The sequence below is a fragment of the Carlito syrichta genome, unplaced genomic scaffold (assembly GCF_000164805.1).
Source record: "Carlito syrichta isolate Samal-C Ts95f unplaced genomic scaffold, Tarsius_syrichta-2.0.1 Scaffold78539, whole genome shotgun sequence".
NCBI lineage: Eukaryota > Metazoa > Chordata > Mammalia > Primates > Tarsiidae > Carlito > Carlito syrichta.
This window is the reverse complement of record NW_007022635.1, coordinates 215,672-243,088: the sequence shown is the minus strand read 5'-3', so window position 1 is coordinate 243,088 and position 27,417 is coordinate 215,672. Positions and strand designations below refer to the sequence as shown.

The following is a 27,417-nucleotide window of genomic DNA, read 5'->3' as shown; positions in this document are numbered from 1 at the left end:
CTTAAAAATAACAAGATGTATATGGCATGCAATAGCTGTATATTTGTAACTGTTCTGCATTTACCATATTGTCAAATTCCATTAAATACTTTCTCACCAAAAAAAAAATGTGAGGTTTATATTCCCATATTATAACAAAAAACCCCAGCAAAACTCATTACTTATTTTGCAAAGGAAGAGTTAATCATTAAGTTTTTCCAAACGTATTTTTGTTTCATTAGTAGCTTTCTGATTCCAGAAACTTAAAATAATACTATTCATCTCTCTGAAAATGTCACATTAAAATTTGCTTAGATATATTTATTTCATATATGTCTGAAAAAGATAGTTCTTCAGATCAAACTTTTTAAAAATCAAAAAAAAAAAAAAAAGAGATAGTCTTTAAAAACACATAGAGTGAAAAAAATATTTCAAATTATGTTTACCACCTTAGGGCAGAAAAAGGCCTTCCTAAGCAAAACACCAAACTTAAATAGAAAAGGCACACAGATTTACTTCTATAAAAAGGTAAATTTTTGGTCTGTCAAAAGCACTATCAAAAAGTCAAAAGATGACCGGGCTCAGTGGCTCAGCCTGTAATCCCACACCTTGGGAGGCCGAGGTGAATGGATTGCCTGAACCCGCGGGTTCGAGACCCGCCTGGGCAACTTGGCGAGACCTCATCTGTACAATAAATCAAAAAAGTTAGCCAGGTGTGGTAGCACACGCCTGTAGTTCCAGCTACTTGGAAGGCTGAGGCGGAAGGATTGCCGGAGCCCGGCAGGTTGAGGCTGCGGTGGCCGGGAGCGGGCCACTGCACTCCAGTCTGGGCAACAGAGTGAGACTCTGACTCAAAAAAAAAAAAAGTCAAAAGACTAGAAAAAATATGAGCAACATAATTGACAAAGTACTTCTATGAATCAATGATAAAAATAAACATTTATTCTTCATATAATAAAGATGTTTAATTTTATTATTAATCAAAATATCACTTTAACCCAAATTGGTCAAATTAGAAAAGATTGATAATGTCCAATATGGATAAGAGTAATAAACAAAAGAGTACCCTTATGAACAGCTAGTGGGAGAGTAGCTGTGGAATTGGAGAGGAATTTATGGAAGATCATCTATCTACATTTAAAACATGCACACCTTTTCTCTCAGGAATCCATTTTCAAGTATCTACCTTTACATAGAAATAATATTTGAAATAATTTTATTTATTTATTTTTTTTTGAGTTGGAGTCTCACTCTGTCACCCAGACTGGAGTGCAGTCCTTCTGCCTCAGCCTTCCGAGTAGCCGGAATTACAGGCATGCGCTCCCACGCCCGGCTGATTTTTTGATTTATTGTAGAGATGAGGTCTCGCTGCCCAGGCGGGTCTCGAACCCGCGGGCTCAGGCAATCCACTCACCTCAGCCTCCCAAAGGCGCGGGATTACAGGCTGAGCCACCGAGCCCGGCTTGAAATAATTTTCTGATGACATGGCTAAAAGTTAAATGTCCACTAAAGGACAGACGCCAAATAAATCATAATCAATCAATAACAACAGTAAATATTTATATATCAATTACTAAATCCAACTCTCCAAAGTACTTCACAAATATAAATTTAGTTTGTCTTCATAACAACTCAAGAGGTAGGTACTATCATTGCCCTATTACAGATGGAAATACTGAGGCAAGAGAGGATGAGATACTTGCTCAAAGTTAACAGGTTATAAGGCACAGAGCCAGGTTTCATGTCCAAGTAACCTGATACCAGACTACCAGGAAATACCGTGAAACAGAATACAGTAGATAGCTAGATACCGATACCAAAAGATCTACAAGGCAATTTATTACCTTAAAGAAGATGCAGAATAAGATTAGTATTATAATGTTTCAGTGGAACCAAAAATGAAGTTACACATTTGGTTATCTACATAAGGCATAAAGCTATATATTTGATTATTTACATACTATATGCATCCTGAATAATTAAAGAAAGTTATCTCTAAAAACTAGAAATAGTAGCAGGAGAAGGTGGTGATGGGAACTTCCATTTTTAACTTTATATATTTCTAAACTGCTTGCAATTTCGAAAAAGAAGATTGCATCCATTTGTTACTGTTATAATTTTCCAATGTTATTTTTCTTTAAAAAAAAAAAAAAAAAAACAGAAGGGGGTGCATATGGAAAACAGTTTGTCCTTACAGATGTTTCTACAACTGTGCTTCTGGCTTTTGATCACATTTTTCCCTCTTTTAAAAGTTGATCCAAATATCTGCTAAACTCAACCTCCTAAGCTTTCCAGAATTGTTTTCGGCTTATATAAAGGTCTTTAACGTTCAACCTCTTTAGCTTTGGCCCCACTCTGTTTATGACTATTTTTAAATAACTAGATTTTTGGTTACTGTTGAAAGACATTTAGAAGATCATTTATAAGAAAAGAAACTTGAACTGTGGGCCTTGCATCTGAGTCAAGAAACTTGGATCTGTATCCTCAGGCAGTGTAGCTTTTCAGTCTTTACTAACTGGAAACCTCTAAGGCTCAAATAGCAGGACTGAATGTGGACAGGGCGGTTTCCGTGCAAGAATCACAGGCTGCTGAGGAAATCTGTGCAGGCTATCAACACTGAATAAGAGAAAAGCTTTCTGCCTCTGCTTCCTTCTGCGGGGATTTCTTAGGGTCACTTAGATATTTTACTCCAGAAGGTCAAATACAAGGAAAACAAAGCTAATAGCCAAAACCACTCTTCACCAGTGTGTGTGAGGTGTGCCAGGTCCCCTCCACCCTGTTGGCTCCCTGGTATTTTTTGCAACCCTGTGTACCATCAATGCCACAGGCAGGGTTCCCATGTGGAGCACTCTGAAGACTTGGCAGCCCTTGTGCTTCTAGATGCTTCCATTTCCCCTTCATAGGCACTCCTACATCTTCAATGAAGAGAGGAATCCAGGAAGCAATGTGAGAGCTAAACACAAGACTTGGTTACAGCACAAGGAAGGCATTCAAAGGCCTGGTTGCCTATTCCTCTGGCAATAGAACTGCTCTGGAAAATTCTTTCAGCCCTATTTCAGTAAAAACTAAAATTAAATATCAGAGGCAGCCTTAGAAAAAAAGAGATAAAATTATGCGTTTACATATAGAGATATCAATACTGACATAGATTTAGATAGATTTGTTATACATTTTATGCATCCATGCTAAACATACATATGAATAATCCCTATGCAGATGGCCAAACACTAACAGAGGGGCATTATTCGTGGCTTCTGTAATTATGATAACTAGATATTCAACCAAAAAAGCACTAGGACAGTGTAAAGGCACAGAAATGAACATAACAAAACGGACTGGGATAAATGCTACCTCTTGACATCTTTACGAAATGGGGCCAGTAGCCTATTGGACACTAGAAACAAGAAACATAAGCTATATCGAGCAATAATAAAAGATAAATTCTAGGTTAGCAGTAAGATACGAGCTCCCATCTGGCACTTCTGCTGATTTCAGAACTTTTCCAAGACACATAGTCCAAAGCCATGCAAAGGTGGGGAGGTAGAAATTGAAGATGTTCGTGTGTAAACTAAAAAGCCTAAGTAAATTCTTTAAATGTAAAAATAATAATTTTTAAAACAGACTGCAACAGCCTACATATTTTAAGACAAACCTTGATAAAATGACCTCTTCTCTATGGCCATTACTTATCAATCATTTTTTTAAAGGCGGGGGATGCTTTGTCCCCTTTAGAAACTTAGAAAAGTCCCAGAATCTTTCGCTAACCACTCACATGCTAGCCCTCTCCCAATTATTAACTGGTTTTCAATGGCCCAACTAAAGTGGATGAAGGTAAAAATTCTGATTGTTCTGTCAATGAATATTTATCAACTGCCGCTTCAGTCTAGGCACTGGAAAAATAAAGATGACCAAGACAAATATGAATGTCGTCACCACGGAGCACACAGTCTGTGCAACGTTCTGGATTGGACCATCAGCATTTGATTTAGGGTGAATGGCAGAAAAGGAAACAAAACCTAGTGAAGTTTATAGACTCATTTCCAAAGACATCACCACAGCCCACTGATTGTATTCTCAAAGCCAGGTTTGGAATCTTCCCATCATCTTCCCATGAAAGCAACACCATAAATCATATTTGGAGGGTCTTGGGTAAATCCTTAAATCTCGAGCTGCCCTGCATACAGCTGTAATGTGATCTTAAGAGGTCTCTGGGTTTTGTAGATCTGGGACCTTCAAATCAGCAGTATTAAACTGCAGTCAATAATCTTGAGGCTTCCATTACAGATTTAAACAGTCAACACTCAAGATACACTGTGCAAGGTTAGGGATGGGCACAAAGCAGTGAATACCTATAGGTGGGCTGGCAGTCATCCTTCTGTCTCAATCTGTCTCCAAAATAAGAGAAGGGAGATGGGCTCAGAACCTCCCAGAAGTTGCTTATGAGGGCAGAAATTACACTGGAAATAGTTCATCTGTACACGAGCCACGGGCCTCTCACCCTGTGCCTAGTCCTGGCCAAGGCGGCACACTGTTCATACCGTGGTTACTCAGAAATCATGACTGACACATTGCCTGGTTATTTGGGGAAGTATAATAGTGTTTTTACATACTCTTCCCTTTTTAAAGACGTATACTTTCAACAGTAATCCCAGCTCCAACAGCATTTAAAATACATTAACTTACATTAATTTTTAAGCACCACTTTTTATGCAGTTTCATTTGTACTTGATGTGTGAATCACATCTTAATTTCTATATTCTCAAAGATTATCAATTCAACATTTGACTTATAAAACAATAACCCCAGACCAGGTTCACTTTGTTCATCTCATGCAACAGAAGACATGTAGCTAAAAATAGAAAAATAAGCTATGCTAAGGAAGAAAGTGAGTCTCTAAGACAAAATTTCTAAAAATGATTTTATTTATGCTTAGAAATAAGAGGGGAAAACATACAATATGTATAGTATTTACCGCCTGAAGGAAGTCATTTGCTAGCTTTGCAGGCAAGGTTACACAAACTCTGTCTTACAATTCATTAAAGATGCCCCCAGGTTATACTCAGAAAATGTAGATGCTTTAGTGGTAATCATCCCAAATTATCCAAATAAAATACTGTTTCAATCTTAGTGCTGGAGTCTCTATATGAAATACAATCTTCTCTGAAACAAAATGTCCACCTTTTTTCTCCTCCATCACTGCACTATAGAGAGGAGGTTGACATTTACTGGGAATTCTGTCAGTGGTTTTCCTAAACCAAGGATGAGGAAGGGCTCCTAAATTTTGCTCCAAAGATTCCCAAAGCTTTTGCCAAGCTCCTGGAAGAACCTGGAAGCATCCTCTCCCCGAAGAGCCCTTAGGATGAAAGATCTCAAATCAAACACTTCAAGACTAGAAATTCTACTGCTAGGATCAGGGACTCTCCAGTGAAATCTACACTTGGGGACATCCACCCCAAGGGCTTTTAAAGAAAGAAACACCTGAGAAGAATGAGAAAAACAAAATGCCATGGTAGGTAGCAGCATGTAGAGAGTAGCGGCAGCCTGACCCAGGCCCGCGTACCAGCTGAGATGTGGGGACCCCGAAAGGTCTGTAAAGCGGTGAGTGAGTTTAGTTTGCAATGCCTCCCTGCGCACTTCACTGCACTCAGAAGGGGACCTGAAAGTACATGTTTACTGTCTCACATAGAACAGTGATGCTCAAATAACCTTTTGGTAATAGCAGCACCAGCATCCCCTGGAAAATGTTAGAAATGCCAGTAGTCGGGTCCACCCCGACCTACTAAATCTGAAACTCTGGGGGAAGGGCCAGCAACCTATGTTTTCACAATTTCTACAGGAGTCTTTGGTGCACAGTCAAGTTTGAGAACCACCTTGTAAAATGAATTAAAATCATTGTAGGGCAGTCTGTCTCCCAAGCCTTATTTATAAGGAGAATGAAAGATTGTTTTCTTACACTAAGGAAACGTCAAGGATCAGCCGACTAAGGAGGGATCGGGAGGAGGTATGGAGTTGTTTTAAGCCGCAGTTTAGCACTACTCCTCCCTGTTTGCTTATGGCTTAGGAGTCTTGGTCATAGGCACCAACAAAGGGAAAGAAAGAAACATCAGAAATAGATCTGACCTACCCTAGATCCGAGTGTGTGCTGGACAACTTACTGTTACTTAAACATTCCTTTCAAAATAAACATGCAAGAGTAATAGTAATTCTAACACACCACACAGTTAAAGAAAATCCACCACACTAACTCTCCAACACAACCAAAACACCACTAAAGTTTACTCCAGGTTTTTCACTTAGACATTATAGTGTCTAAGAGATCACCCAAAATGCAACAATAACATATTAGACAATACATACATTTAAACTTCAAAGTAAATTCTTTTAAATCATTGAAACTCTTCGCTTTTTATATAAGAACATTTATACAAGGTCTTCCCCCTACAAGTGTTTTTCAATCCTCTAAAAACAGAACACTATAGTCCCTAATTTTTCATCTAGCACTGAGAATTTTTCCACTGAGGAGGAAAAAAAGCCATTCGTTCACAAAATTTCCATGTACCGCTAATGGCTGTCCTTATTTTGTTTCCCAAACCTGTTGTTTAAATTTCAATGAATGAGAATCTTGAAAAGCAATAGTAACACCAAAAGCATACCACTGAAGACGTGAAAGTCAGGTGCACAGCAAAAAAGACCTCCCTGCACAAAGTACACATGTCCCGACTATTCTACCGCAATTGTGCCTCGCCTGCCTTCCTGGAGCAAAAGGAAAAAAATCGAGCACTGTTTATTTCCCTATATCATTATTAGTCGGTCACTTGATCACCAAGAAACCAGTTCTGTGTCTTCTGGGACAACTGTCTTCACGGGAAAGTGGGTAGTGCTGAGTAATCAACATTATTTTGCTCTGTCTTGATTTGTAGTATCATATCCTTGTTGCTATTTTTTCAGCCTTAAAACCTAGTCATCATAAATCTAGCCGCTTCCTTCTTTAGTGGTAATTAGCATTAGTCATAAGCCAAAAATGATTCCACATAAGAAGCAAAATAAACAAAACCCTTCTTACCTTTCATGCCAAACTTGGAGTGTCTTGCCAACTTAAGCAGAAACAGCATTACCACCAGACAAAATCCCACCACAGATGCAATCACCACTACGGCATAGACCTAGAGAAAGGAAGGAAGGGCAGTTATAACCCTGCTAATTAGCTCCCTCTAATCACACGATAATGAAAATGATGATGTCAACAGTTAACATTTCTTGAATTCGAACTACTTGGTCTTATAACAGCTTAAGACGGGTAAATCAATCCCCTCAGCCCCCAACAAGCCTGTAAGGACGTATGCAGGACCTATTATCACGCCTACTTCACAAAGGAGAAAACAGAAGTTAAAACTTATAAAGATGAGCATCCAATTGATATTTTACAGCTGTAGATATTATGTCTATCTATTCATCCATCCATCTGGAAAGAGAAGAGAAAGAGAGAAAGAGGGGGGAAAGAGAGAGGGAAGGAAGGATTGAGGGAGGAAGGGAGAGAGGTGGAGAGAGAGCAAGAGGAAGAAGTGAAGCACAAATGGCACAATGCCGATAACTTTTGAAGCTGGTGAAGAATACAGTGGGGTTCATTTCACTAATCTCTCGACTGTAAGGTATGTTTGAAAATTGTCCATAAGAAGACTTTTTGGGGTTAGCAAGTTCTCAGGAGTCAGGGTACCCTGGGAACAGTGGGTGGGACCTGAAGGAAGCAGAAGGACACTTTTGGGGTGAGTTCCACTTGTGAAAGCTCACTGGGTTGTGTATTTATGATCTGTACACTTTGCCACACATGTGGTGTAGGCCCAATAAAGTATTTTTAACTTTAATTGCAAGGTGCTCATTACACAAATCAGGAGGGTAGATGCAGATATATGTGAATCCTGTCTCAGGCCTGAGGTGGGGCTGATAAGATTACAAGTAGAAACATGAGTGCGCTGCCATGGCAGCCGATCGAGGCATGATGGTCCTCTAAGTGCATCTTGACATTTTAGAACAAACATGGAAGCAGCATTATGCATCTCTTTCTAGTCTTGCTCAGACCGAAGTCCTGTTTCCAAACAAAGTTCGATTCTCTAAAACAGGAGTTGGAAAACTTTTACCACAAAAAGGTCAAGATGGTAGCTATTTCAGGCTTTGCCAGCCAGACAGTCTCTGTTGCAAACACAGATTCACCTCTGCTGCTGTAGCATGAAAGCAGCCATGGATGATAAAGACAAATGGGCATAACTGTGTTCCCATAAAACTTTACTTACAAAATCAGTAGCTGGATTTGGACATAGTTTGCCAACTCTGCTCTAAACTGCCTTAGATGTCCACACTGACTTAAGAATCTGCGTAATAATCTTTTTTTTTTTTTTTTTTGAGTTGGAGTCTCACTGTCGCCCAGACTGGAGTGCAATGGCCGCTCCCGGCCACCGCAGCCTCGACCTGCTGGACTCCGGCGATCCTTCCGCCTCAGCCTTCCAAGTAGCCGGAATTACAGGCATGCACCACCACGCCTGGCTGATTTTTTGATTTATTGTAGAGATGAGGTCTTGCTGCCCAGGCGGGTCTCGAACCCTCAGGCTCAGGCAATCCACTCACCTCAGCCTCCCAAAGGCACGGGATTACAGGCTGAGCCACCGAGCCCGGCTCTGCGCAATAATTTTTAAGGTGCATATTATTATCCCCATCCGTGGTAACTATTAACTCTGTTCAGCAGGTATTTCTAATTTTCTTCGTGTTTCTCTTTGTGGGATGCACTTCCTGGCTTGCTTGTGGTTAGATGTGTTCATGTGACGAACTGAGATGTGTATCATTGCCAGGGTGTAGAATTTCACTTCTAGTCTGAGATCTTAGTCTAAGGCAGTGTTTCTCAACCAGGGATAATGTTGCCACCCAAGGGACATTTGGCAATTTTGGTTTGTTCCAACTAGGGAGAGAGTACTACTAGCACCCGATGGGTAAAGGCCAGGTACTGTTAAACATCCTACAGGGCCCAGGCCAGTTCCTTAAACAAGTAATTATTCATCCCAAGACGCCAACAGTATCTCTAGGTCTATGCTCCACCCTGTTCTAAAGCTCTCTTTCTCACTGTTATAAATGTTAACTTTCCGAAATGTGGCCGCTTTTTCAGCCTAGTCCTGGAAAAAGGACAGGGCTGAACACAGTTCCCGGCCAATATATGTAACAAAGCAAAAAAAAAAAAAAAAAAAAGAGAAACCTTTGTTGTTTCAAGTTACTAAGATTTGGGGGGTTTTGTTACTGAAACATAGCTCACTCTGACTGATATATTCACCTCACAGTAAGAGGCATTGTAGGGTGGAGATTAAGAACATGGGTTCTTCCTGAGTAAAATGTACATTTACCCCCAATTAGCTGCACAACTTCAGGATTACTTAACCTCTGTGCATCTCTTAATCCTCACGCATAAGATGAGAAATCTACTAATTCTACTTTGTAGGTTTTCACCAATCTTCAATGAGTTAATGCAGATAATGGGCCTGGAATAGTGTCTACAACAATAGATAGTAAATTAATGTTAGCTGTGATGATGGTGAAAAGACAAAGGTTTAGAAAAAATTAAATAAGCAGTTCATGTCACACGTTTCTCGGGATTTAAACCAAAGTCTGTCCAAGTATAAAACCTGTGATTTATTCATTCCACTGACTCTGCAAAGCATGTGGCTAAGAAGGAAGGTAAGAAAATAAAAACCATGCCAAATTCTCCCATCCCACCATCTCTGATGTCAGATGAGAACAGCTTTGTATAAGGTATAAAACACAAAAAAGGGCAGCCACATATAGGCCAGGGTGCAGCAAAGAGCATCCTCTTCCCTGGTACTTTGGTTCTGAGTGGCTCTCCCAGAAAATGTTTCTGCAAATGTTTGAGAACAGGCTTAATTCTGTCTCTGTGCCTATATACAAACAGAATAGTAGTATTCTTAGGGGCTAGGGGTACAGCTGTGAAAAACACTGGCCAGGTTGCCCATACTAACAATCTTGCCAAAGAATCTAGGGAAGAGGAAAAGACATTAAACAAACAAATAGGCCAGGCACGGTGATGCATACTTGCAATCCCAGCATTTTGGGAGCCAAGGTGGGAGGATCAATTGAGGCCAGGAGTTTGAGACCAGCCTAGGCAACATAACAAGACCCTGTCTCTACAAACATTTTTTTAAAAAATAGCTGGGTAGGGCAGCTCACACCTGTTTTCCCAGCTACTCTGGAGGTAGGAGGATCACTTAAGCCGAGGAGTACAAGGCTACAGAAAGCTGTGATTGAGCCACTACACTCCAGCCTTGGTGACAGAGTGACATCCTGTCTCAAAAAAAACCCAAACAAACAAATAAACAAATGAGGTAATTCCAGACAATAATAACTGCTCAGAAGAAAACAAAAGGCAGCCATGGCTGCCTACTGGACAACTAGCTAAAGCCATGTGATGACCACTGGGGAGCATATGCCTTGTGGGGGAAACAATATAAAAAAAAGGAGCCTGGAGTGTCTGAGAGAGCATGAAAAAGGCAGGTGACAAGCAGCGAGGAGAATGTGGGAGATGAAGTCAGAGTAGTGTAAAGACAAGATCATGTAGGGCCTCACACACCACTGTGAGAAGTGTGGCTTTTATTACAGGATTTTCATTACGATCGCAGTGAGAAGACTCTGAGAACGGTAAAAAAAAAAGCGATCTGATCTGTGCTTTACAAAGGGCACTTGGGCTGCTCTGTGGAGAAAGAACAGAAGACACAAGGGTGGGGGAGGGAGGAGGGTTAGGAGGCTGTGACAATCATGCAGGAAGGAGCAATTGAGGCCAACTTTCTCTGTAAAAGGCCGGAGAGTAAATATTTTCAGTTCTGTAGGTCATGTGGTCTCTGGGGCAACTGCTCCACTCACCACCATAGTGCAAAAGCAGCCACAGACAATAGGTCACAGAACAGGTTTGACTGTGTTCTAATAAAACTTCATTTACGGACACCGAAATTTTTATTTATTTATTTTTATTTTTTTATTTTTTGAGTTGGAGTCTCACTCTGTCGCCCAGACTGGAGTGCAGTGGCCACTCCCAGCCACCGCAGCCTCGACCTGCTGGGCTCCAAGGATCCTTCCGCCTCAGCCTTCCAAGTAGCTGGAATTACAGGCATGCACTACCACGCCCGGCTGATTTTTTTTAATTTATTGTAGAGATGAGGTCTCGCTGTCCAGGCGGGTCTCGAACCTGCGGGCTCAGGCAATCCACTCACCTCAGCCTCCCAAAGGCACGGGATTACAGGCTGAGCCACCAAGCCCAGCTTGAAATTTTAATTTTATAAAAACTTTCATGTGTCACAGAACATCGTTCTTATTTCGATTTTTTTTGAAAACCACTTTAAAATGTAGAAACTCTTCTTAGCCTATAAACTGCACAAACCTGGGACAGGCTGGGACAAGTGGTAAGTAGGACTCTGCCCTTAGGCCAAAGTTTGTCAACCCCTGAGTTAACCTGTGACCGTGGTTGGTGGTGGAGGTAGACAGACATGGACTGATTTGGAATTGGTTAGGAAGCACAGCTCAGAGGAAGTATTGACTGCGTGCATATGGCAATGAAAAAAAGAAAAAAAATGGAAGATATTTGTTTGTTTGTTTGTTTGCTTGTTTTTTGAGTTGGACTCTCACTCCATCAACCAGGCTGGAGTGCAGTGGCATGATCATGGCTCACCACAGTCTCAACCTCCTGTGCTTAGGCTGTCCTTCCACTTCAGCCTCCCAAGTAGCTAGGACTACAGGTATGTGTCATGCCTGGTTAATTTTTTATTTTTTGTCAAGACAGAGTCTCACTGTGTTTTCTGGGCTGATCTTGAACTCCTGGGCTTAAGCAATCCTCTCGCTTTGGCCTTCTAAAGTGCTGGGATTACAGGTGAGAGCCACCACACTCAGCTGCTATTGAGTTTTGACCAGACCTTTGACCCGACCAATCCCACCATAGACTCCTGGGATCCTTTGATTTCCTTCTTCAGTGGCTCACCCCTGTGCCATAAATGGGCACGCTTGGAACCGTACATCAAGATCTAGGATCTGGCCACAACTTACATCCCCAGCACTGCTGCCCTGTACATATTCCAACCTCTAATCAACACCTTCAACATGTTTCCCCATCCACAGGCTCCTATTTGCATATCCCAAATGCCCTTTCCTTTTATTGCTGTATGTCCAAATCCCAACCCCTCTGCCCAGGCCATGCAAAATGTCACTTACTCCACAGACTCCCCTGAGTCTCCCAGCTGGAAGGAACGGACCGCCTGCCCCTCTGTCTCTTATACCCACCCCATTATTCTGCCGCTATTTGTATTTTAAGTGCTGGTATTCACATGTAGGGTCTCTGATTGACATATAAGCTTCTAAACAATAAATCTGAGTTTCATTCATTATTTTTATCCTCCCACTGCCGATCTCTTCCAGAATCTACTGGATTCGTACATTGGATGAGCTGCCAAACTTTTATTAAAAATTTAAGGAGACAGGTGTGAAGGCATGGTCCATGAATAAGAAGAGATGGTTTCCTGCTCTTCTAGTGATAACCTTTCAAAGCCCAGATATTTGCAAAAGGAATCACTAACAATTCAGAGTGGTGCATAGGAGAGGCAAATAAGTCCAAGGCTGTAGAACACCTTTATCACTTTTCTTAAACCTTTGTATTAATTCCTCCAACCTTGAATGCCCTCTTTGCATCTGAACAATAAAAATATGTCTCATTGAAGTAGGTACATTCCTCAAACATGCAAGCATCCACAATGCTTAGAACCAATCCAGAAAACACCTGTTTCTCCCACTCACCGAGAGATGTTCCCGACCAGTTTTGTCAGCGACATCTGTGGAAGGGATTTCGTTACTTCTGTTCGTGGTGTCCCCGATGTCATTTGCTGCAGTTCCATAATCTTAAGTTGAAGAAGAGGAAAAGAAAAGGAACATGAAGTTGACATTATGCAGCCAACAAACACGAGACCACAGTAAGAGCCAGAACAAAGCAAGAGAATCACAAAGTCCAAACCACAGACAGCCTGGCTGAGGGGGAACATGACCAGGCTGCAGAATTAATCCGCTGTGGCACTGGGACTGCCCTACACCAACGTTTTATCCAACCCAGACCTTTGCATCATTGTTTTGTTGGCCAAATTCTAAACCTGGTTCAGGGACTTTTCTTTGCGCATAAGAATATTCCCCTTTATTGATGGCATGTTTAAAGCAAACATGACAGGAAATCAATCATCTAAAGTTACAGATTTATAGATCTGGAAGGTATTTTGGAGACCCGGCTTAACTGCCAGTTTTACAGCTGAAGAATATCAGCTGAGGAGAAAGTGAAATGCCTAAGGCCACCTGGCAAGAAGGTATCAGAACTTAGACATGATCTCAGACTTAGAACAGGCAACACTGAATCCCAGGTAGGTGCGTCTTGTTTGAGTAAAGAGCAGATGCTTAAGACAAAAGGTAGAATCAGCATCAGTGTGGAAACTGGTTCTGCACATGAACTTTTTCAAAGAGTTCTGAATTGCCAATATTTCAGTTTCATAATTATTAACAGGCAGACCCAAACGATACTTAAAATTTTAAGGCTATGTTCTCATTTCACCAAGTCTCAAATGCAGTTGCTGTCTTCTAGAGCAATTTTAGTCTGCATGGGTCAGGATGGAAATAATGACTGATTTTTTTGTGTGTGAGGAGGTAGTCAAAGTTTTTATTAGTAACATCACACACATACAAAAGGTTTCAGAAAACTCTTGGTAAACTTACTGCAGACAATGTTGTTTATAATGTCTGTATTTTAATTCTAAATAGGTACAGAGCCTTCCATTTCCATCCTGAAGAAGCTACCTCATTAACTCAGCCCTAGCTAAGTTTCTCCAGGTAGAATCTTCATGCTGGCCTCGGGGCAACCAATTTAAATTGCATTTTATTAGCAGAGTGTTCCTTTGTGAATAAATATAACAGAATAAAAACATCAATTTTCTATCTATTTGTTGTTTTATTCTTAATGCCAAAACCACCTTCTTACCATTTTCATTTTGAGTATCTTAAACCTTCCTGATTTTAAACAGTAATAAATATCATGTATTTGTTTATTTTTCCCTCTTAATATTATAGCCAACCACTCAAGCAAAATGTAAATCATTCAAGTATCTAAAGCTTAATATAATGACATTTTAGCCCAAAGAACCAAGTGAGCTCTGAGACCATCATGGACAACATTTTTAAAGTCTTGGAGTTACTGGAAAGGGGTCCAAGATATAATTTTAAAATGAAAAATCCCAATTCAAACTTATTTCTCTGTGAGACAATTTGAGATATTCTTCCTTTAAATCATATGATGACAAGTGAAAACAAAAAACATACAAATCACATATACAAAATTAACTAAATCATAGCTTGGAAGAAATATGGCTTACTACACACAAGCAGGTAAAGACAATATAATTCCCTGGTTAAAATTAACTCCAGTGGGCCAGACACGGTGGCTCAAACCTATAATCCCAGCACTTTGGGAGGATTACCTGAGCCCAGGGGTTTGAGCCCACATGAGAGGATTACCTGAGCCCAGGGGTTTGAGACCAGCCTGAGCAACTTGGTGAGACCTCATCTCTACAATAAAAAAAAAAAAAAAAATAGCCAGGCGTGGTAGCGAATGCCTGTAGTTCCAGCTACTTGGAAGGCTGAGGCAGAAGGATCACCTGAGCCCAGAGGGTCGACACTGGGGTGACTGTGAGCATGCCACTGCACTCCAGCCCGGGCAACAGAGTGAGACTCTGACTCAAAAAAAAATTAACTCCAGTTAAATATATGCACACATGTAATAAACATACAAACTGAACAGTTTTATACAAAAAAGGTCAATCAGTATATATAAACATAAAATTAAAGAAACAACTTTTTATAGAACAAACATATAAATACAGCATTTTAATCAATTTAACTTTTAATCATTCTTAAATTTCAAGCCAAGTCTTTATTGATTAATTAACTAATTTATTTATTATTATTTTATTTTTATAGGGACCAGGTCTTGTTACGTTGCCCTGGTTGGTCTCCAACTCCTGGCCTCAAGTGATCATCCCATCTTGGTCTCCCAAAAAGCTGGGATTGTAGATGTTAGCCACTGCACCTGGCAAAAAGCCAAGCTTTTAAATGTAGACTACCACTTCCCCAAACAGTGGCTTCCTGATCATGAAGGCAATCTGGAAATCTGTTAAAATGGGTTTTCATACTTAGTAAAACATCCTAGGCATTGAATCAACGTAGCAAAGGAAAGATGAGATAGCCAGTCAAAAGCTAATGTAATAGGTCGTTGGTTTCTTCCCTTCTTCGTTCCTAAGAGAACCTTCCCATTTTGTTCAAAATTTTAAGCTTCTCTATCTTTGGGGAAGCTGATCTAATCTCCAGGGTTGGGTCTAGCTGGACAAGGGTTATTCCATCCTTTTTATCAGTAAAATGAGGGCAAGAATGGGCCATGACCCAACTGGATCTTGAATTGGATACAGAGAAGGCTTGGTGGAAGTCTCTGGGAAAGCGCTCTTTCTCCTGAGTGAAGCTCATCCCTTTCTCCCATTCATGCAAATGGCAGCAGCCCCTTTGCTGACACTATCTTATAATCATAAGGGACCAGCCTCTGGTAAAGCCGGCACAACAGGTAAGGAAGTGTAGACAAAAAGAAAGCTTGAGTCCCTGGTCGCATGATAAAGTTGCTGGTTCAATAAACCCTAAAGCAAACTCTACCTTGGAAGTTCACGTCTATGAGCCAAACTTTTTCAACATACAAGAATCATAATTTTGGATTGGGTTGACTTCCATAGCTAGAAACTGATATAGCTCCCTTTTCTTGGTAGTTATGGCTTTTAACAGGCAATTCGCTCCCAATTATGGAAATACAATGTCTGTTACAGCCAGCGGGATGGATTTGCTACTTCCAAGAACAGAGCATGAGAGAGAAAGTGCTATTTACAGGCACTGCAAATGTCAAGGGAAAATGGCCATCAATATTGAATGATTTTTGAAATATTATTTGGCCTATGTAGTGCTTAAAGTATCTATTTAACTGGGCTTAGAGATTTTCTTTCAGTTGATTTATTTCATTACACATAGACTTTTTAAAAAAATACGAAGTAAAGAAAACATGATAGCTACCTTCATAGATTACATCAGGATAATTCGGATTTGCACCTAAAAAAGCAAAACATAGCAGAGATTTGTAAGTATGCATCTTGGAATTAAAAAGTACTAATGTAACTAAAACATGCTCAATATACATCAAAAGTGTTATAATCTAATAGACTGCTTTACAGGACAGATAAAATAAAAACCTGAAATTCTTGATTTGTTCCATGTCAACTCAGCTCCCCTCCCTAGCCCTCTAACTTTCATCCCCCTAAAAAAAGAAAATAGCAACAACAACAACAAAAATCACAAATCACTTTTGAAAAATTTCAGCAATCAACGAATTATGACCATTTCTCTTTTTTGTACTATTGCTATTATACAGTTGGCCCTTTTCATTGCAATGCTGGCATTTTAATTTCAGAGACAGATAGTTTGTGGACCCCTTGTGTTATTCTCTGATGGTGTGAGGGTTGTTGTCAAATTGTGTGTAGAGACCTGCTGCATTCAAGAACATGTTATGAGTGTAATGAAATGTACTTTCTCTACTGAAATCATTTACATACAAGTGGTTATAAATATCATGTCAGAGAGAAATGCAATAGTATACCAAATTAATGTTCAGAGATGACTCTACAGCCATCAAATGATCAGAATATTCTGCTCTAAGGTATTCCTCTGAGAATTGTCAAAAACATTTAAAAAATTTTTTTTGGCTAGACAGGGCGGCTCACACCTGTAATCCCAGCACTTTGGGAGGATGAGATAGGAAGATTGCTTGAGCCCAGAAGTTCAAGACCACCCTGGAAAACACAGCCAGACCTTGTCTCTAAAAAAAAAAAAGCTAGGTGTGATGGCATACACCTGTAGTGACAGCTACTTGGGAGGCTGAGTTGGAAGGGTTGCCAGAACCCAGGAGGTCAACAGAGTGAGACTCTAAATAAAAATTATAAATAAATAAATACTCAGCATCAACAAGAACTGGTGGCAAAAACATGGGTTACTTATTCTCCAATCAGAGCTAACTGGGTCTCTACATGAAAGTCTACTTAGAAATAAAATTAAATTTTGTTATAACACTTAAGTGACTGCAAAATGAATTTCCAAAGCTATTTCCTACGCCTTTAGTCCTCATTTGCTATGTGAAACAGTAAAACTTGTAAACCATAAAGCTTACTCAGTTTTCATTTCACTTCTGAACCCTTAGTAGGAAAATACCATTAAAACGAAGTGAAATGAGCCAATTTTCTGTTCACACAGTCCCCAGTAAATAATGAAGTTGAGTCTAAATGAAGAACCAAATAAAAGGGGCCCCAATATTCAAATTACAATTTTATCTCATTTCAACTAGAAAAATATCTATTTTAGTAAAGAAAAAAAGGAAATGAATGGTTGTGTACTTCGATTCAGGAATGCTGTGTACTTTTATGTAGTCCTTCCTTTGCAGAACTCTAGAGGACGCTTTCATATCGTAGTCTATGTTAATAGCACCACCTACCATTGTGCAGTGCACAGCCGCATGTGATGACATTGTATCAATTAATGCCAAGTCACTGATTCCAGTACATTTCAGTTGTATTTTGAGTTTTATTATCCCAAACACCATTTCAGAGTAGTTTTGAGTTACAATATGTCGATACGTATTGTCAGGATTGTTTGTAGCTGTTATGACTCCCTGAGAAGAGACTTACAGCCTGTGCTGTGACTTGAGGGGTAATTCAGTGAATAAAGCAGCAGGAAGTCCCAGTGGTAGCCCTCCTGATGTCATTTGCAGGGGACCCATTTGTCTTCTGAAGTCCTTTCCCTTTGCAAAAGCCTTAGAAAAAAATGGTGTCCCCCTTACCAGGGGGATTTACCATCCCTGAAAGGAAGGTTCTATATCCCCCAGAGAGCAAGTAATTCCTCAAACTGCTCAGTAATTCATTTTTTTAAGACAAGCTCACTCTGCCCTCTTCCCGCCATGCCCCTCCATGCAGGCTGAGAATTCCAACTTCAAACACAGCCTTCCTCTTCATTATAAACCTGTACTTGTCAAGGAGGAAGGTAGGACTTATTGTAGTTCACAACTCATTAACTTGACTTATGATTTTAAAATATTTGGACATAAGTGTGCAATTCCTGATTTGTACTAGAGTGACCAACCACCCCAGACTGCCTGGGACTGAAAGGATTCCTGAGACACCAGACTTTAAGTTTTAAAACAAAGTCCTATTAATCTGCACAGAGCAGGGGACTTTTCCTGGATGTAGGACTTTCACTGCTTAACCTGGAAGGACCTGGCCACTCTGATGTGTCTTCATAACCTCCTGGACCCCAACACTGTGACAGCAGGGTCTGTAGTCGCAGGACTTTTACACATACAATCCCATAAGAACATGCAAGACTAGAGATTTAGAGCCAGGTTTGTCTCAGTCACACATTTTTTGTTTGTTTGTTCATTTTAAATTTTTAGAGTCAGGATCTCATTTTGTCGTCCAGGTTGGAGTGCAGTGGTGCAATCATAGCTCACTGCAGCTTTGGTCTCCTGGTCTCAAGTGATCCTCCTGCTTCAGCCTCCCAGGGAGCTAGGACTACAGGCACACATCACCGTACCCAACTAATTGTCTGATGTATTTTTTTGTTTTCTGTAGAGGCGGAGTCTCACTGTTGTTGCCCTAGCTGGTCTCAAACTTTCTGGCCTCAAATGATCCCCTATCTCGGCCTTCCAAAGGGCTGAAATTACAAGCATAACCCACTGTGCCCAGCCTCAGTCACACATTTCAACAGACCCACTGAATATCAATGACCCATAAGTTTAATCTACCTCATCACAAAAATGGCACACCTAAACACAATATCCACACCCAGCCCCTGGGAATAGCCAAGAACGTCAGATCAATTCAATGAAGCAAATGTCGGGCATGGAAAAGTGGGATTTGGTGTTAGGATCAAAAATAAATAAATTAGCCCATAATCTATAAAACAGATTATTTTTCAGACTTATGATTTATATCTATGCATGCCTTTCCTACCAAGTTCACCAGCAAAACCACTTGGCCATTCTGAAAAGCACTATCTTTTTCCTAATTTCGTTTTCCCAGATGTATGAAAAGTGCTGTCATTTGACTTCTGTTGTCAGTAATAGCCAAATTTAGCGTAAGATTATGAAACTCACAGACAGACAATGTGGGAGGAACAATAACAGGTTGGTTTTTTTGTTGTTTTTTTTCTCCCACACATACTACAGTATGTCTGACGAGGGTCTACTCATCACAATAAAGGAATACCTCTCGTATAAAGGTTTAGGAAGACTGGTGTATGTGAAGATTTACAGATCCAGAACTTATGAAAAACAAGGGTCACATTAATTCAGCTAACCCAGCTCATCAAGTATTTTGCTTTCAGCAACATCTCAGTCAAGAAAACTCTCCAATGATGTTTATACTCCAAGAGTAAGGTGATTATTAGCATTATTTTCAATATAGACCCCCCAAAATGACCACTTCTTTTTAAAACTCTGGCAATGGTCAAATTTAGAAAATATCCTGCCATTGCCAAGTTTAATTTCTAACCGTTTCCTTTCTCTTAGTTTAAATTCACTCTTTATATACCATTGCATTGTTATATGCTAAGATTAGGAACCCCCGTTGGAGATATTCAGGATTAAAAGGTCAATGAGGAAAGATAAACATTAGCTATGAGGGAAAAAATCCAATGAAAAGGAAATGAATGAAGGATAAAGGAGCAGCATCAGACTTGAGTCATGCCCTCGTCGTGGAGATCTGAAATTTTATTATGCTTCCTTGAATACAGTCGCAACAGCTTTACCAAAATAATAAATCTCATATTTAGGTAGCAAGAGGTAGCATCGAATGAGTATCTGTGGAATAAAATATGGAGATCAGAGCCCTCCATTCAACCCACTGGCATTCCTAATAAGCAGCAGACTTCTCACCCCTCCACAGCTACTCGAGTGTAAGAGCTGTGAGTCCCCAGGTGGAAGAAGACAAGGGCCATGTGTTAATGTTTGCCTATCTGACGGTCAAATTCTGTCTTCTGAAGAGTTTGTTGAGCTTTCTAAGGTGCCACACTCAATTTTACTTTGTTTTTGACCTATGGAACATTGTCGGCAACTCTGGGAAGGGATTATTAGTCAGTTTATTAGCCAATATTAGCCAGGAATTATTAGCCAGTCCAGGGTGCAGCCTGAAGTGACCCAAGAGCAAAGAACTGTGACTGTGACATACCTGCAGCCTCAGCCCTGACTCCCGACAAAGCTCTGCAGGGAACAGGTGAGGTCTACACCTCCAAAAGACTGATGAACTCTTGGGCATTTAGGCTTTTACACATGAAAGACAGAATCACCTTTTTCAACAGCATCACACCCAAGCACTTCACCATCCTCTCAATTCCATGCTAAATAACCTAAGATGGGGGTGGGGAGGCTTTTTATTTCCATTTTCTAACTCTGTTATAGCTCATGAGTAAATCATGCCTTTATGTAAGTCTTTATGAGTAGACCTTTATGATTTTTCAACTGTAAGACTCTACAGTTAAAGGAAAGACAGATTTGTAGGATTAAAAAAAAAAACTGTGGGAAGAAAGGGAGCCTGACAGTAGGGTTCATTTTCCATTCTGCTACCAAGATAAAAATAATGGGGAGGCCAGGAAGACACATCTGTTTCCTTCCTTTAAGCTTTCCGACTCCCTCTAATGCCCTGAAAAAAGAGAGAGAAAGAAAAGACTTTCCTTTCCATTCTTTTTGCAGACTCTGTTTAGTGTGATCTTAAAAAAGATTTCAAAGAATCCCATAGGATAAAGTAATAGCAAAAGATGTGTTCTAGTCAAATAAACTGTCCTTGCTTTGTCAACAGTGTTATCTCACTCAGGAGGGGCATGGGGGGGAGGGCTTTTGATTTTTAGATTCCTCTCCTCTTCCCTTTCTGATTGACAGGCAGAACTCAGGGCCCAAAAACATTGAGGGTTCAGATGTCTGGGTTTCATTTCTGGCTCAACCACTAATTTGCTATGCAGCACTGGGAGTCTCTTCACTTTTTCTGTAACAAAGGAGTCTTCCAGAAGACAGGAGAGGATAATAGCACTGGCTCTGGCAATTCCTCAGGAGCTTCGGGAAGCATAATTAATTAACATTAGTACTCTTGAGATCTAAAGAGCTCTTTAAGCATAAATCTTAATTATCATGATTATTATGAATCTATGACCACACTATACTCTTCTCCGTTATTTAAGGCAGAAAAGCAGGTAGAACTTTCTCTCCTTTCACCCCCAGGACAAGCAGGTCCTGACAAATGGCCTAAGGAACAAATAATATAAAGCCAGGAGGGCTTTATTTATCACGTAACATTTGGAGAAATTTCCTCTCCCCACATTCTTTAGCCTAAGTACACCAAATGTAAATCCCCCCGTTTGGGACCGTTCTACGTGCTGCAGAGAGCTATAGTTTATCCAGACGTCATGAATCTTTCGATAAAATGGCACGGAAGAAGCTGTGGGAAAAGCTCTTCCAATATTTATAGTTTGTTCCTGACGCACATTTCGCATAGGAGACAAGTGCTCCCGAATTAGGAAGCATAAGTCACTAACTCCCACTGCTTGTGTGAATGAGCATTCTTGAGCTGCGACATTCTTCCTGAATGAGTGGGCCACAGAGACACTCTTTATGCACCACCTCAGCAATGGTAAGCTTTCAAACATGGGTATTTTATCTTCTAGAGCCCGGGCTAGGTTGGTTCCAAGCCTAAATCATCACTTGGGTGATGATTCTGATAAGGCAATCCACTTATCATCAACACATCCACGTTTATAGAAATAGCTGACCTTCAAAAATCTTAGAACTTGTGCTATCTGATCAGAAGATGCTAACAGGGCTCCAGGTTCCTTCCTCACAACAAATCGTCAGCGATTTTTCTGCCATTAATGTCTGCTTCAAATTCTGCTTAAAAAGACACTCTCATCACCCCTAATCGCCACTCAGTCTCCATGCACACTTTCTTGTTCACGAAGGGACTTTTCTATATGTGAGATTGAATTCCAATGACAGCCACACAGTGGATCTATTTCATCTTTCTTTTGGGCCTGTAAGCTAAATAGGATACATGAGAAGCTTTGGAGAAAACTCAGATAACCCCACCCTTTGAATGTGTGTGTGCCTGCAACTGCTGTCTCTGCCTGTATTCACTCTTTCAAGCCTTCTGAAGTCATGGATTGAATTTGGTAAGCCTAATTAAGGGCATCTCTGTGCACTATCAATTTGATATTTTTATTGTTATTAGTATTTAATATCCTCAGGAAGCATCAGGGCGGTGATCTTTATGGATGCCTGACCAGTTCTTCCAGTGGCTCTCCCAGGCTCTGTGGGGGTTCTCTCACTATTCAAAGTGTGGTCTGTGTACCAGCAGCATTTGGGAGCTTGTTAGAAATGTATTATCTTAGGCCCTTTTCCAGATCCACTGAATCACAGTCTGTATTTTAACAGAGTGCTCGAGAGTTCTGCATGTGCATTAAAGTTTGAGAAGCCCTGGTTTATAACTCACTGAGAAGTTTTAACAGAATCAGAAGGTCCCACTGGGCATGAAAGATGACAATCCCCAATGAAACATAAAGTAATAGCTAGATACCAAATGCTGGGGGCAGGATATCACTGACCACAACTACAAAAAAGGGGAAAAGGACTGGAGACTGATTCTTTTCCCAACGGCACACCTCTGGGGCCCATTCCGAATGAGGAGGGGAAGTGGAAAGAGCTTAGACAGCAGAAAGAGCTACGTTGACCTAAACTTTGACTTTGTTTTCGACTTCAAGAGCTAAGTCTAGCACACACAATGGCAGAGCCCTGAGGTCCTTTTTCTGGGCAAGCCTGAAAAGCCCTGGTTTTTGAGGGCAAAGCCATTCTGAGATAAAGGTATTTCTCGGTAGACCGTTTCTCCCTAATAGCTACAGGGCATAAACACAAAGAGAGGTGAGAACCATGCGCTCTATACTGTCAGTGCCTACCTAAGAAGAAGATAACATTGAGCACTTGCCTATCACACGTCAGGCACTGCACTGGGCAACTCAGATATGCTCAACCTCACAACAATCTTCTAAGCAGGTGCTAGAACCCTACATTTCATAGAGGAGGAAAGTCACAATTCACACTCAGAGGTGTTCAGAAAAAATCGCTCAAGGTCACACAGGTCGTGAGGGATGAAACTCAGATCCGAGACTGAATCAGATTTGAGTCCACAACCCGAACCCTTCCCACTGCCCAAAACTTGCCTTTAAGTAATGTGAGCATGGAGGCTAACTATGCTTAAGATTCTGAGTTCAAACATCAGATCCGAATGAGTTATTTGAATTGAAAGCGACAGGAGTCTGTCTCATTAAAAGTAAAATCTTAGCAGTTCCACCTATTCCACATAATCTCTGTTCGGTGGCTTCCAAAAAAAGTCGGCATTCAAAGGGTGGGGACTTTATTCTTATTGCCTGTAATTTTCATATATCTTCAGCTGAGTCCTGTTTCATACTAGAGCAGAGACATCCCTGGGAATCAGAAGCTGACCTCTTAGAGCCAGGATGAAGGCAACTTCAAAGAAGAGCAGGAGACAGAAATGAAAGGTGTTCCCCTGCCTTTTATTATTGTGTGGGTGGTCGGTTACTTTCCTTTATGGGGGGAAGGGCTGTGTGTGTTCCCTTCATCCTGCACCTCACTCCTGCCACCTTCCAAAGAAGTAGGATCCACATTATCTAGAGTTTTGTAACTCATTGCAAGGAGTAGCCCAGCATCCTCTATTTCTCACGTCTCCAAAGAGAGAGGGTACATCATCTAAGATACCCAGATTCAAGTGTAACAGGATGTTCAACAAGATTCTTTGGGCCTCAGCAACTGACACCAACATGGATGTGAGGCGCTCACAGATAGAATTCATAAAGGAACTGGCTAAGAACTGGACTCATGTCCTTGGAAATATCTGAATCCTCTTGAGACTTCAAGAGGTTCCTAGGAGGAGAGAACAAGGAAAGACATTAAAAAGTTGCTTTGGGGAAGTCTTGCTATGTCTCACTATCCCACCAAGAGGCTTCCATAGAACCATGCTGAGAGCTTCAACTGGGTCCCCTGCAGATGCAAGGTTCAGAGGACGAAGTCTGACTCTTGCCAGAGAAGATGCAAACAACCTGCGCTCACAAGATGTAGGTGGCATTTGGTTCTACCTGTACTCCCAGGGGATAAGGGATCATGCTTGCTCCCCCCCCCCCATAGACCAGACAGAGACAGCACAGAGGAAAATCTATGTGAGGAGTCTTGGATCCTGCCATTAGGGCCACCTGGAGGAGCAGAGGGACCCCAAGAACACAAAGCCTCTTCCTGGAGAAAGGAGCTGCCTCCACCAGCTGGAGTAGAAATATGTTTGTGTGTCATGGGAACTTTAGCGAAAGCAATCTACAAGGACTCGCAAAGGTATCCAAGAAAGAAAGTCCGAATATCAGCAGTGAACACTCCCAGGTCCCAAGAGCACAAGGCCATCAGCAAGCAAACTTCTCTGCCATTCTCCAGCACCACCATCTTCCACCTGGGCAGTAGAGGGGCTGAGACCTTAGCAAACTCCAGCCCCTACTCCATACTGCCAGCTTGAACTTGGAGAGGAGAGGAGATTGACTGTGAGCTCAAGTGCAGAGCTTTAATCTCTAGCTCAGATGGGACATGCTATTTCTCAGTTGAGATTCTGTCTGCAACCTAAAATGGCCATAGTATTGTCTGTTACTCGGTCTTGAGCAAAGCATTTTACATGGCTCAGAGGTCTCCCCAAGCAGTGAGGCTTACCGGTGGTTGCTCATTGGAATCACTGGGAATCTTAAAAACAAAAAATGCCAAAGCCCAAGTCTTATCCAAGAGCCACTGAGTCAGAGTTGCTAAAGGTAGACCCCAGGAATGTGTATTAAAAATATGATAAAATAAAACAATAATAAAAAGCTCAGTTGATTCCAATGTAAAACAAGGCATATGGGGCGCTCTCGTTCTGAAAGCCAGGGAAGACTGCTTCCGGTGAGCCCACTGTAAACGGACAACAGAACAAAAAAATAAAATAACACTACTGTGCTACACGTTGTGCTCTTCAGTAGGCTAGAAAGATAAACACTGAGTTCTCTAGATTTCATTTTGAAGCTGTGTTTATACTTTAAAAACAACCCCAAACTAACCAGAGCTGAGTTCAGTTCTTAAATGTGGGACCCAAAATGATCGATTTAATGTCTGGAGTCTGGGAAAGTCTTTTCGCTTTTTCAGTTGCTAGCCAGGTTTTCCGTGATTAACAGATGGGGAGGGCATTGGCTTGGTGTCTGGGGTCCCGCTGACATCTAAAGATCTGATAGCACCTGTCCTTCCACATTAGCGCCCTGGCTGGGGAAGTGTCAGAGCCTGCACAGCCCTGTGCTCTCAAGTGACATTGCAGGGGATCTGGGTTTGCTGGGGCTGCCTCACATCCTCACACTTTGTGAGTGGCAACCCCTTGGCCTGGGCTGCTGCTGGTTCAGGGTCTATCTGTCCCCATCCTTCCTCCAAGTGGACAGCAGAATGTCTGCCACCCAGTCCAGCATTTGCATTCCACGTGGGAGTAAAGACTACCAGGGCTGTCATTACATCCTGTCGGTCCATCCTCTTCCGTGCTCACCGATTTCTGTTTTAGGGACTTTTGATTTATTTGTTTTTATTTATGCTTCAATTTCTCTTGGCACCCCCATTCTCTGTTTTCCAAAAAATGAATTCCTAAGCCAAGTGCCATGGAAGTCTCTGTTCTAAGCTGAAGGACTCTAAGGGACACCAGTGCTGCCACATTAATTCTTCCGGCTCTGTACAGAGGTGCAGCCGCCTTCACGGTGAGCCCAGGCTGCTGCCATCCATGTCAGCCAGGAAACTTGCAATGTTAAAAAAGGGGGGGGGGGGTTCTCATCAAAACAACTGGGGGGTGGGAGGGAAGTCGCTGAAATTTCTTATCAAAAATATTTGGGAGAGCGAAACTTGCTCATCAATTACAATAGAATGAGAGCAATATTGATGAGATATGAAGCCAGATTTGATTTGTTGTCCTTAACTTGGAATTTACCTTTATGCTATCAGGAAACTTTTTTTTTTTTTTTTTGGCTATTTGTTTATTTTTCTTTAGATTTTAAAAGGAAGTAAGGGTGGGAGACAAGAGAGAAAGGAAGCAATTCCAAGAAAGGTCATTATCTGTATCCTATGGCTATGAGTCTCATAAATACCCACAAATATTCAGTCCCCAAGCCAAATGAGGTCAATCTCTAAATGGTCACACTGGTTTATGGCCCACTAAGGTCATTTATCTCCGCTATTACCCTGCCTACATCTCTTTCATTTCCACTTTCATTTATTACTCCTTGAGAGCTGGTACTTAAGTAAATACTGAAAGAGAAAAAACAATCAGCCTCTTCTAAAAGCAGATACTCATATTTTAAAAGCCTATGAAACATACATAAATGAACAAGAAGAGGGAAAGAAAGGGAAGAAACATATTTATTAATTTTTACTTAACTTTTATTTTCATTAGATAAATAATATTTTCTTTTAAAGGGCCTATTTGAGAGACTTCGAGTTATTCTTATGCCAGAAAACAATTATTTCCCATCCCCAACTAAGTTAAAACAGAAATGATCAATAAAAATGAGGTCACATGAATGAGAAGATTTCTGTTCTCCCAAATATTAGCATCATAGAAAAATGCTCAAAAGAAAATACATCAAAATCCTATCTAAAACAGTATTGGCTTTACACTGACAATACTGTGCATATATCAAAGGACATGGATTGTTTCTGGTAGATTTTAAACTGCAGACCTTCACCCTGAATCAAGTTTCACCCCCAAAAGTTTCAAAAGGACATTGGTGGGATTCAAATAAAGTCAAAGGTTAGTATTAGGAATGTGCCAATATTCGTTTCTTAGTTGTGACAAACATACTGCAGTCAGGGACAGTGTCAACACTGGGGTTGAGGAGGGTGTCTGGGAACTCTGTACTACCTTGCAACTTTTCTGCAGATCTAAAATTATTTGCAAATAAAATGTTTATTTAAGAACAAACAAAAAAGCTGTTGTACCAAATCAGGGCCTCCAGATTTCACTACGAAGCTGACAGTCCCTCAAACACGCAGGAAGAAACACGGTCATCTAAAGGTTTACTACAGCAGCTGTAGCCAAGCAGCTAAACTCTCCATTAAGAGGAAATTTAATGAAAAAGACAACAACAGCCAGGGGTTGTCTGGATATTACGTCCAAACATAGCTTGTTTTATGAGCTCCTGAGGGACTGT

At 40.9% G+C, this 27,417-nt stretch overlaps 1 protein-coding gene across 4 annotated transcripts in view; it reads right to left on the bottom strand.

Annotated features, from left to right (window-relative positions):
• The window catches only part of NTRK2 (neurotrophic receptor tyrosine kinase 2), a 199,780-nt gene that overhangs the window by 113,159 nt on the left and 59,204 nt on the right, over window positions 1–27,417 (bottom strand). For all 4 annotated transcript variants that reach the window (XM_008054303.2, XM_008054308.2, XM_008054310.2 and 1 more), the window contains exons 9-11: window positions 16,150–16,185; window positions 12,808–12,908; window positions 7,043–7,142 (exon numbers count right to left, since the gene is read on the bottom strand). In XM_008054303.2, the coding sequence (XP_008052494.1) occupies window positions 7,043–7,142; window positions 12,808–12,908; window positions 16,150–16,185 (237 nt within the window). The remainder of the gene's footprint in view (window positions 1–7,042; window positions 7,143–12,807; window positions 12,909–16,149; window positions 16,186–27,417) is intronic.